Source organism: Mustelus asterias, chromosome 5 (genome assembly GCF_964213995.1).
Source record: "Mustelus asterias chromosome 5, sMusAst1.hap1.1, whole genome shotgun sequence".
Classification (NCBI taxonomy): Eukaryota; Metazoa; Chordata; class Chondrichthyes; order Carcharhiniformes; family Triakidae; genus Mustelus; species Mustelus asterias.
Window position 1 is genome coordinate 74,480,984 of NC_135805.1, and position 12,867 is coordinate 74,493,850.

A 12,867-nucleotide genomic window follows, 5' to 3' on the forward strand; every position below is an offset into this window, starting at 1 on the left:
ACCACTGGTCGGCGCAACATCGAGGGCCGAAGGGCCTGTACTGTGCTGTAATGTTCTATGTTCAATGAAGCTATGGGTAGTGATGGGAGAAACTCCAATTTTTTTCCATCACATGGCTGACCAGGAATCTCTCCCATTCTTACCTCCTGCTATATATTTGTGTTGGAAGGATTTACATGTCGATACTCAACCTTTCTGGCCACATTATGAGTGTTCCTTCCTTGGCCATCAAATCTTGGAATAGGACATGAACCCAGGGCTTTTGGCTCAGAAGTAGGGGCCATACCCATTGCACCACAAGACCTCCAACTTATGTTTCTATGTTTTTTCTATGCTGCAGTCAGCAATCCCACTTTCCAATGGCCACACAGAAATGGGCAATGTAAATACAAATTACTCATTCACTACCTTCCAAATAAATTAGTGAAATATTTTCCTTCTTCTTTTTCATGGGCTTTCACCAGCATCAAACAAAATAGTTTACATAATTTTGCAGCAGTCCCTTTCATGAATTGCTGCAAATTTACCACAAAATAACATGAGAGATATGGAGATGAAGGAGTATCATAATTTATAGGTATATGCAAAACTCATATACTGACACAAAGGGAGGTGTTGAGTATTTGGGAAGGAAGGTTGTGTGAGTAAAAGTAGCAGGCTATTGTAAATCATGTTACATATTATGATGGCAAAGAGAATGCATGTGTGCCTAATCATTCCATCTTAGTCCACAGTGCTCTGATGTTCAAAGATAATGTTTGTAAAACCATTTTTGGAATTTTTTTCTCTTTATTACTCTATATTTGTAGTTCACGTTACACTCGTAGATGAAACCTTATGTCTTAATTTCCCCCAACATCTATATAATATTCATAGTTTGTCTACCTGACAAGAAATAACCCTCTTCAGTTTATTTCAGCAACTTGTTTTTACTATACATCCCTACATGATTTCCCCTGACTTCGAAAGGCAGCAGAATAACACTATACTAGATTTTGACTTAGGCATACACTGTCAAAAAATTAATACACAGCAAGAGAACAACTAAATAATAATAATTGTTAAAGTAGCAGAGTGTCATAAAGAATAAATTTAGAGTACTTCCAGATGCTCAGTGACTAAGCTCAGATCTCAGTCTAGATATCAATTAACTAGCAGTTGGCAATACAACATATAGGGCTCCCAGATTGCTATGATATTCCTTACAGCTGATTTGGTTTGATTTGACTTATTATTATCACATGAACTAACATACAGTGAAAAGTATTGTTTCTTGCGCATTATACAGACAAAACATACCGTTCATGGAGAAAGAAACGAGAGAGTGCAGAATGTAGTGTTACAGTCATAGCTAGGGTGTAGAGAAAGATCAACTTAATGTAAGGTAAGTCCATTCAAAAGTCTGAAAGCAGCAGGGAAGAAGCTGTTCTTAAGTCGGTTAGTACGTGACCTCAGACTTTTGTATCTTTTTCCAGAAGGATGAAGGTGGAAGAGGATGTCCGGGATGCGTGGGGTCCTTAATTATGCTGGCTGCTTTGCCGAGGCAGCGGGAAGTGTAGACAGAGTCAATGGATGGGAGGCTGGTTTGTGTGATGGATTGGGCTACACTCACAACCTTTTGTACTTCCTTGCGGTCTTGGGCAGAACGGGAGCCATACCAAGCTATGATACAACAAGAAAGAATGTTTTCTATGGCGCATCTGTAAAAGTTTGTGAGAGTTATAGCTGACATGCCAAATTTCCTTTGTTTTCTGAGAAAGTAGAGGCATTGGTGGGCTTTCTTAACTATAGTGTTGGCATGAGGGGACCAGGTCAGGTTGTTGGTGATCTGTACACCTAAAAACCTGAAGCTCTTGACCCTTTCTACTTCATCTCCATTGATGTGGACAGGGGCATGTTCTCCTCTATGCTTCCTGAAGTCGATGATAATCTCCTTCAATTTGTTGACATTTGAGGGAGAGATTATTGTTGCCGCACCAGTTCACCAGATTCTCTATCTCATTCCTGTACTCTGTCGTGTCATTGTTTGAGATCCGACCCACTACGGTGGTGTCGTCAGCAAACTTGAAAATCAAATTGGAGGGGAATTTGGCCACACAGTCATAGGTGTGTAAGGAGTATAGTAGAGGGCTGAGAACACAGCCTTGTGTTGAGGATGATTGTGGAGGAGGTGTTGTTGCCTATCCTTACTGATTGTGGTCTGTGGGTTAGGAAGTTCAGAATCCAGTCGTAGAGGGAGGTGCCGAGGCCCAGGCCACGGAGTTTGGGGATGAGTTTCGTGGGAATAATAGTGTTAAAGGCTGAGCTGTTGTCAATAAATAGGAGTCTGACATAGGTGTCCTTATTATCTAGGTGTTCCAGGGTTGAGTGCAGGGCCAGGGAAATGGCGTCTGCTGTGGACCTGTTGTGGCAGTAGGCAAACTGTAGTAGATCCAGGTAGTCTGGGAGGCTGGAATTGATTCGTGCCATAACTAGCCTTTCGAAGCACTTCATAATGATGGATGTCAGAGCCACTGGCCGATAGTCATTAAGGCACGCTGCTTGGTTTTTCTTAGGCACCAGGATGATGGTCGTCTTCTTGAAGCAGAAAGGGACCTCAGATTGTTGTAAAGAGAGGTTGAAGATGTCTGTGAATACCTCCGCCAGCTGACCCGCGCAGGATCTGAGTGCGTGTCCGGGTACCCCATCCGGGCCAGTCGCTTTCCATGGGTTGACCTTCAAGAAAGCTGCTCTGACATCTGCAATGGTAACCCCAGAGACAGGTTCACCCAGAGCTTCCAGGGTGGAAGGCATGCTCTCGCTGAGTTCTTGCTCTAAATGGACGTAGAATGCATTGAGTTCATCAGGGGTGCATTGGAGCCAGCGATTTTACATGCTTTCATCTTGTAGCCTGTTAAGTCTTGCAGATCTTGCCATAGTCAGCGAGGGTCAGTGTGGCTAGCCAGGGACTCTAGCTTGGTCCGGTACTGTCTTTTGGCATCTTTGATGGATCTCCTTAGATCGTATCTGGCTTTCTTGTATAGGTGAGTGTTGCCTGACTTGAACGCCTCAGAACTGGACTTCAGCAAGCAGTGGATATCCCTGTTCATCCATGGTTTCCAGTTGGGGGACACACGGATTTGCTTCTTTGGCACAGTCTTCTACACACTTACTAATGAAGTCAGTTACTGTAGTGGCGTACTCGTTCAGGCTGGTTGCAGAATTTTTAAATGCTGACCAGTCTACTGACTCCAAGCAGCCCCATAGGAGATCATCTGATTCCTCAGACCAACATTGCACGACTTTCTTTGATGGATTCTCCCGCTTCAGTTTTTGCTTGTAAGCCTTGTAGTCTGTACCATAAATGTTAAGAGGGCTGGCAATTTTCCTTGTCATTGATAAGGAAGCAGGATTGTGGGGAACTCCAGGTTTATACAGGATAGATAAATGACGAGGTCCTGAGAGTCGAGGGTAACAGAGTCCAGGGTGATGGAGAGAGGGTTCCTGCGGGATCACACCTCAGTTACTCCTTTTTGAGCCAGATGCTCATTTGCTCCTCTGCCATGTTTAGGTTGCTGAAGCAATTTCTTTGTTTCAGGAGTGCTATTCCTGCTATGTTTTGTTTTCTTGTTCCTGCTGCACTAAGCAATACTGACTACTTGCCCACTGTTTAACTAGAGAATGTGCGGCTTGATAATCACTTTGTCCTCACTTCCCAGCCCTTGTAATACAGCAAGCATCTCTTATGATTAACCTTCAACAAGCTCAAAGCTTTTCTGTCTTTTGGTGTCACTAGTCAAAATAATTCTATAGAATTGTATGTCTGTTTGTGCACGCACATTTTTTGCCACGAAAATAGTGCGGAGGAAAATATTTTCAACATTGCCATCTGTTTTTCTTAAAATGTATCACACCATACGACAAAGTGCTGGCACTTTTCAGAAAGTAATAGTTCCAGATTGAGAATGCAATTCAGCAATCAACTGGGAAAATAAGTTAACAGCTTGCCCTTTTATTTAAAATGAAAATAAATTACATTAATGAAAAAGTATCAAACGCCAGATCTTCAAAAACATTCCTACTAGCAAATTCTAAATAAAGGTTCTGGCTTATATTTCATTTTTATACATCTGTGTTTGTTCGGAATGGGGATAGCAATAAAGTAAAGTTTATTGAACGGCTGTTAGTGGGACCTGCTAGAGTAAAAATAAAAATGCACTTAGACCTACTTAAACTGCCCATAAAGTGCACATCCTTATCAAACCACATAAACCCATCTCCTGACAAAAAAGATCGTAGAAAAAACATTTTTTTTCTTTCGGCTTTCTGACATCTTAAAATGATCAATCCTTGTGTTCTTTGGTGTATCTGCTTGAAATTAAAATTAGTTAATTCCCACCGTTAAGCATCATTCACCAGTAGTACTGGATGAGAATAATCAGCTTTATGCAAACTGGCAGAAATCCTTTTAACTCAGAGTGAAAAACAAAAATGTTGTTTATTTAACAAAAATCAATGGTTAGGAAGCAAATGTGTTGCTAATCACAGTTAATTAAAAGTAAAGTAATAATGACATGCCTCGTTGTAATATTGACAAGTTTGTTTGTTGCCTTTATTACAATATTTTCTTCCTTACAGCAAGTGTCTGATGCCCTGCGCAGCTTGAGGTGCTTCATGCAACCAGCACAAATTAGAACATTGTGTTAAGCTGCCCCTAGTTTCCAGTTCATTGAAGTGAATAGGCAGAAAGTCAGGTGAGATATACGCCTTGGGTTTTCCAATCCAGGCTATCTATGTGCGTGGCCCCACATGATGTCACAGGGTCCTGCAAAATTTGCCCCTTTTTTCTACCCTGGCTACTCTGCTTAATTTTCAAATCTACAAGCACTGTCCATTTCTACTAACAAGTGTGGCATGATATGGGTCTGTACTCAGTGATAATTATAATAGAATCATAGAATCGCTGCAGTGCAGAAGGAGGCCATTTGGCCCATCGAGTCTGCACCGACCACAATCCCACCCAGGTCCTATTCCCGTAACAACATATTTACCCTGCTAATCCCCTTTGACACGAAAGGACAACTTAGCATGGCCAATCAACCTAATCCACACATCTTTGGACTGTGGGAGGAAACCCACGCAGACACGGGAAGAATGTGCAAACTCCACACAGACAGTGACTCGAGGTCGGAATTGAACCCGGGTCCCTAGTGCTGTCAGGCAGCAGTGCTAACCACTGTGCTGCCCCTAAACAGACGCTGCCGCCACATTTTCATGGAACTTGGCAGTTCCCCATTGGGGAATTGAACCCCGGTCTCCCGTGTGACAGGCGGGATACTAACCTCTACACTAACGAGGAAGTTGCTGTGGGCAGGATTTTACGGCCTTGCTCGGCCCAAAACTGTAAAATCCTGCCCAAGGTCAACAAACCTTTCCATGGTCCGTCCCTCGCCCGCTATGATTCCCAAGGTGGGCAAGACGGTAAAATTCCAGCCTATGTCTTTTATACCCTTTTGGGGCTCATTTGTCCAAGTCTACACCGGCAGATAAGTATCTTGCAAGGATAGTAAATCGTTTGTAACATGCCCACCATTTACCCACATGCTGAGGAACCAGACAATAGTTAGGAGACTTGAATATAACAGCAGTTTTAGTAAGTGCTGTACATGTTATTCTTGTACATGTTAAAATTTTCAAAGTACGTTCCTGAATCAGGTAGAATTTATATTTAATGTTTTCTTTAAAAAGGAGAGATTGGATTTTAAATTCATGATGCACTAGGAGTGAGGTACAGAGGATGGGGCGATCCACAACCGGTGCAAAACCTAGAGTGCAACGCGTCAGTCTAGCCCAACCATTGCATGACCATGTCATTTATGGGTTTCTTGACCAATTGAGTGGGTGTGATGGAAATTCACTTGAGTGGATTTCAATTCCAGTATTTAAAGGGACACTCCAAATATGTCATTCTAAGGATTTTGGAAGCACAACAAAAGGAATCGACAACATGCTCCCTGATGTTCAAAGGTTGCACCGTGTTGTAGTCACACTGACCTGGCTGTGATGCTGGAAGATGTGAAGGCCATTCAAGGTGATCCCCTTCCTTATGGATGGGAAGAAAAGCTTGTTGTTGAAACAAAGAGACCTGGTTAGTTGAAAGATGTCAGAAGGTTAAATGCTGAACTGAGAGGATGGATCCAGAATAAACAAAGAGACGCCAGTGATGAAGCTGAAAATGGTCGAGGAAAGAGTTTAAAGTTGCTGTACCCCTGCATGTTTCTTTCTGTCTTTCCATTTTAAGTATGCTTGCACTCTTGAGCTTAATCCCAAACTTTAACTCATCTTCTATTTATTATTCATTAGATTTTAGATATGAATTTTTCGATTTGAATTTGGGACAGCACAGTGGCATAGTGGATAGCACTGCTGCCTTACAGTGCCAAGGACCCAGGTTCGGCTCCGGCCTTTGGTGACTGTCCATGTGGAGTTTGCACATTCTCCCTGTGCCTGCGTGGGTTTCCTTTGGGTGCTCCGGATTCCTCCCACACTCCAAAGATGTGCAGGTTAGGTGGATTAGCCATAATAAATACGTGGAGTTATGGGGATAGGGAAGAGGGTCTGGGTGAGATGTTCTTTCGGATGGGCCAAATGACCTCCTTCTGCATTGTAAAGATTCTATGGTTCTAATTTATATTTCCCAGTAACAAAAGCAATTTCCCTTTGGCATCCTTCCTGAAATGTGCACAGCCAACTAATGTAGTAATGCAATTTGATGAAGCGTGACAGATCTTTTCTCGCAGTGGACAGTGAGAATAAAAAAAACAGAAATGCTGCCAAATCTGCGAAGTATTCCTGCTTTTAATCTCAGATTCCCGGACAGGACCTGCAGTGTATTCTGCTTTTGGACATTGACACCGAACTGGCAATTGGAGAGGTGTTGGCGGAGTTGTCACAAGCATGGGGAGTTTTATTTTCACTCTCCCAATGGCTGCACCCCCACCCCGCCCAGGCGCCAGTGAGCCAGATGTGGAGTGAGCGGAGTTTGGGGTGTTGTGCAGGCAGTTCCCTTGGAGACGAATTGTTACACCGTCTAACACCAAATCGCACGTCACCTTGCTCCTGTGTTGAAATTGGATCTAATTATTGTTGCCTGGTTGTGTTATCAATAAAACTACAAATAATGATCCCCGCCTCTGAAACACTTCTGAAGTTTAATAATCCACATCTAATTACTGCGCACGTCGGAGCATCATCGTCCAAGGCAAGTACAGCGTTGAATCAGGCCTTTTAACAGGTTCAACACCATTTCAGATGAGAATAGCGAGTCTAATTTGCAAGTTTACAGAGATGAGCAGGTCTCCCTGTTCCGAAGCTGCATCGTCCTTAGCTTTGCTCGTGCAGCAGTATCATTGCCACATTCGCTCCCATTTATTACCATCAGCATACATCTGTATGCACACGATTGTTAGTGATTCTGCCGCTTGCATTGGCTGGGCTGGCGATTATCTAGAAATAGGGCATTTTTCATTTATTAGTAGAATTTAAATGAATATTTACCAATTCTTCAACATATAAACACTCTTACAACATTCAAACTCTGTTCTGTACATATCTTCTAAAATTATGGAAAAGTCGTTTTATAGATTTTAGCAGTGGTACGGGTAAAGTTAAAAGTTAAGACTAGAGGACACAGCCTCAAAATAAAGGGGGGTCGGTTTAAGACAGAGTTGAGGAGGAACTTCTTCTCCCAGAGGGTGGTGAATCTCTGGAATTCTCTGCCCACTGAGGTGGTGGAGGCTACCTCGCTGAATATGTTTAAAGCGCGGATGGATGGATTCCTGATCGGTAAGGGAATTAAGGGTTATGGGGATCAGGCGGGTAAGTGGTACTGATCCACGTCAGATCAGCCATGATCTTATTGAATGGCGGGGCAGGCTCGAGGGGCTAGATGGCCTACTCCTGCTCCTATTTCTTATGTTCTTATGTTCTTAAAGTTCAAGAACCAAATAAATCCAAAGAACACATGTTATACATAAAAATCAAATATTGCATTCCACCAGAACATTAGGTTAGGTTGGAGGAGCTGGGGCTGCTCTCATTGGAGCAAAGGACATGTGTTGATAGAAGTGTATGAGTTTGGCCATGCTAAATTGCCCCTTAGTGTCAGGGTAAATAAGTAGGATTATGGGGATAGGGCTTGGGTGGGATTGGTTGGTGCAGACTCGATGGGCTGAATAGCCTCTTTCTGCACTGCAGGGATTCTATTCTATGATAATGACTGCTTTGGATAAGAGGGGTGGGCCTGGGTGAGATGTTCTTTCGGACAAGGAAATGCTATTCCCATTAGCTGATGGTACAATTACTAGGGGGACACAGATTTAAGATTTTGGGCAAGAGATACAGGACGAATGTGAGGAAGGACCTTTTTATACAGCAACTGGCAATGACTAAGACTCACTGCCCAAGAGGGTGGTGGAAGCAAAGGTGATCAAAAGGAAATAAACTGCAGGGCTATGTGGAATAGAGTGGGGGAATGTGAATGACTGGATTGCTCCACTGAGAAACAGCACAGACCTGATGGATTGAATGACCTCCTGTGCCATAAATTATTCTAGTATGGACTGGATTTTATGTTTTTTGGCAGGGTAAGGGAGGTGGAATGGAAATTGAGGTGTCTGCCATCTCAACAATGCAAACACCAAATGGCCAAATATTGACCACTGAGCAAGATGGAGGCCAATTAGCCTGGGGGCTCCATGCCCAATTGGGAGCCTGGGATGGGATGTCATGTGACATAGGGGTTATACTGTGACCAGGTAGTCAATCACAGGTCCCCCGCTCTCTCAAACTCTCTTTATTTCTTATGGTTCAGAAGTTAATAAATTAAGTCAAAGTTTTTACAGACACTGCCCCTTTCACCAGCAGAATCTGCCACGGTTCAGGTGGCAGGCCTCTTCTTCTACCCTTGTCATTCATACCTGTTGTGAAGCACTCCCAATCATTTTCTCATCTGATGCCTAGAAAATGCAGCAGGCAATGGAAATTTGCATAAAAATTGTTCTTTTTGAAAAGTTCATTAATTGGTTATTTCAAAATGGCAGATGGGCTTTGATTTACACTCCTACTCACTCGCCTTCCACATGTCATGCTGCATATTCACGCGAGGGTTGGGGGAATTAGGTATTCCTGATTTGCAGCCATAAACTCCAGCCCTCTGACAACATGAGCTTAGTTGAGGCATTGCCATGTCACTTAATATATTGATTAGCCTGGCGCTTACTATTAACTGTTGCAATATCTGAACCTCAAGATTAATTAATATTTAGAAATCTATACATATAGTTAACACCATTGCAGTGATAGCAATATGTTTAATTCACAAGGATATGCTTGAACAGTTCAGTCATTTGAAACCCGATAATATCTGGTTAACTTTAGCAATTTCTTAATAATAGGAAATACAGAGGCTGAGTAATATGACTATTTTCATGTTGGAATCAAAATAATACTTTTACTCAGAACAATCAAATAAATAACACATTTCAAAGCAACACTTTGGACTTAATTCTTGAATAATTACAATCCATCCATGGCTCCAAGTCTTTGAGGAAAAATTGGGCTTGAGTATTATGACCACTTTGGTTCCAAAATGTTATCCATGACACTGGAACAAATCTCTGATACAAAGTTTGCTAGATATCAGATTGGTAAAGGGATTAGTGGGTGTTCATCTAACATCCACCAGCTACATGCGGTGCAGGCAGCTCAAGATGTCAATCAGTGTAAAATGCTTAATTGATACCAGAGCTGCTATTTTGGAGTTCCATGCTCCAGTTTACTCCTAACCTCCCACGGCTGACATGTGTTTAACAGTGCAAAGGACCATCCACCAGCATTACTTAAAGAGATTGTCAGCTGCTTACAGGTAAGTTGTGGATTGTTTCTTCTGCTGTAACTGCAATGCTACATGCTTTTGGTGCTTTTCCAAACTCGTTAAAAGTTTCAGTAGTCTACAGAGTTGATGTTAAAGTATTTTCTTGTTGACTTAAATGTGTGCATAAACTAATTGCTTCCAGCATGACTGGGAGAAGGTTATCAGAGGCTGTAGTCACTCGAAGAGGGTGGAGGAAATGAGGGCTCTCAACAGAACGCCATGTCTACAGACTTTCTTTAGTTGTTAGTGAGGTGGATGCATGCGTTACGATACCTTGGAAGCTTGTATTTAGAGCTATGAATGCAGCATTTTGAGATCATATGGCAGCAAGATGAGATTGCATGACACCCGTTTGAGCTTCCAAAGTAAGACTCAAACAATGGTTGTGCTGTAATGGAAACTGAGACATCAGCTATCAGACAACAGCAACTCACATTTTATATCACACCTTTAACATGATAAAATATTCCAAGATGCTTCAGAGGAACATTGCACAACAAAATATGAAGCGGACCGCATGAGATATTAAGTCAGTCGATCAAACTCTTGGTCAAACATGTAGGCCGCAATTGTTTGGATGGCGGGGTCTCATATCTGAGACCTACTATCTGAAACTGGGAACACGTCCCTCTTGGCTCCGCGTGCCCTGCAGCCATTTCGCGCTCATATGAGTGTTAAGTGGCTGCAGGCGGGATATCCAGTCCTTGCCTGGCCGGCTGCTCTCCAGACCCTGCAGTGGCAGTGGACGGAAGAAGTAATGCAGGAGGATTCCTGAGATTAAATCCAGGCACTGGAGGGCCAGGTAGGTTCCAAAGATCCCAGGGTGTGTGAAGAGGGAGATCAGGGTTTTGGATGAGAGGCTGGGGTGGGAAGGGAGGTCCAGCGGCCACTAGACATTAATGCTCCCGCCAGCCTAAACATTGAGGGTGGGAAATGGTCCTTAAGTGGCCAATAATTGAGTCTAATTCAGGGCCTCAAATGGGGTAAAAGCGAGCTTTGCAACCATGGCCTTACCCACTCTAATGTCAAATCACTGTGTTGTCAGGGTAAGTGGGAACCTGGAGGGAATCCCACCTCTTCAATTTCATGCTCGTCCATGATGTGTGACTTGGAGAAGATTGTAGGTGGTGGTGTTCCCATGTACTTGCTGCCCTTGTCCTTCCAGGTATAGAGCTCATCAGTTTGAAAGATGCTGTCTAAGGAGCCTTTGTGGGTTTCAGATTAGAGCTGGAGAGGGCAAGGCCATGGAGAGCTCCCTAGATACTGCATTGTGGTTCAAATGAGCACAATGAAATGTCTGGTCTATTGGAAACTGTTGGAAAGCCGGCATGCAATTTCAAGGAGCTTGGAGAAGTCCAGCACCAAACTGGGCAGGGCATTGTGTAAAGCTTGGATCCCACTTCATCCAATGTGGAATGGGTGGCCTGCTCCATCAAAACAACTGTGGAACACAGGGGATATAGGATATTTCTCCTCCTTTTCACCTCCACCTCCAAATGCAGTGTCTGGAAATCTGCAGCCTGTATCCTCCTATGGGCAACCATTCTCCGCACTTTCAAGGTGAGATTCACTTGTGTTATGACTCCCAGCCTGCTCCAGACACAATCCAATTTAAGAAGGAGAACAGAAGATGCAGGAAAAACTCAGCAGTCTGAACATCCCAGAAATGATAGTGAAGAACATGGTAGTTCATTACGTAGCCAAACAAATTGATTATCAACCTGTAAATCTTTCCAATGCACGCCTATGGCACATGGTAAGAGATTCCTGGTCAGCCATGTGGTGAAAAGAAAGTTGGAACCTCCACCATAACTGTAACATAGACGTAAAAGTGCATATTACCACAGAAACTCAGACTTCCTGAGTTTCATCATGGCACCATCAATGACTAGTTACAACAAAAAAGTGACAAATCACTCAATGAACCTATTAAATACTCCATTTGAGGGAATAGGTGGTTAAAACACTGAGCTGTCACTGAGTTTCAATCACTTTGGGATGAATGTATGGTCTCTGCCCTGCCAATATGATGTGAGTTTAGAATCCTCAACATAATTCCTAGTAAAGATGGGATAGTTCAAACTGCATTTCATTTGGCAATGAATTGATAACCTTATTCAGGAACTGTAAGTTCAGTTCATGAGTGAGAAAGGTGGTTTGTTAGCACCTGTTTATTGGGTGATGTGAGTGCCCTTCGAGCTGCAGAACACCATGAGTACCTGTGGAAACATCATGTTTTGCAGGAATTAGCAAGAGTGTAGTTGCTGTCTGTTGAAAGTATGCAGAGCAGACAAATCATGACATCAATCAGTGTACAAAACTGATTTGATAAAAGTGATTGTCATTTTGGATTTCAACACTCTGTCCTGCATGATCTCTTAACCTCACACAGCTTACAATGTGTCAGTAGCACGGAAAAACCCTACAAGCACTGCTTAAAGAGAATATCAACTACTCACAGGATAGTTGATGATTGATTTCTTCTGGCGGTTGCTATCAATCTGCAAGTGTTTGTTACTTTCTATAGTTGCTTCTTGTTGCAGCCAGTGGTGTGGGCTTTTCCTGTTTTCAAGGCTTTTTCATAAATTGATACAACTAGACGTGAGTTCACTCATCAGTATTCCAATTGGAATACAGCATGACTTGAAGACTGACCAGAGGGCATGCAGAACAGGATGAGCAGCTGAAAGAGAAACAGAAGGAGAAAGGAAAAGGGACATCAGCAAAATACCTTATCGGCCCAGGGTGTTATGGGAGCAATTCTCCTACTTGAACCTCAGTGAAGAACAATATGTCAGGCTCTGCACTTCAGTAAAGACACATCCTGAAATCCGCTGCTGACTGCAACCTCAGATCTGGGCAAGGAGCACATTGCTAACGGCTGTGAAGATGATTATGGTGGTGAATTTATTTGCATCTGGCTTTTTACAGGCTGGAACTGGATATATTGGCAA

General features: G+C 42.9%; 1 protein-coding gene across 1 annotated transcript in view; it reads left to right on the top strand.

Moving 5' to 3' along the window:
- Window positions 1-12,867, top strand: part of LOC144493980 (axonemal dynein light intermediate polypeptide 1-like) — a 50,620-nt gene that overhangs the window by 19,541 nt on the left and 18,212 nt on the right. The window contains exon 4 of the mRNA XM_078213554.1: window positions 9,853-9,904. Coding sequence (XP_078069680.1) covers window positions 9,853-9,904 — 52 coding nt within the window. The remainder of the gene's footprint in view (window positions 1-9,852; window positions 9,905-12,867) is intronic.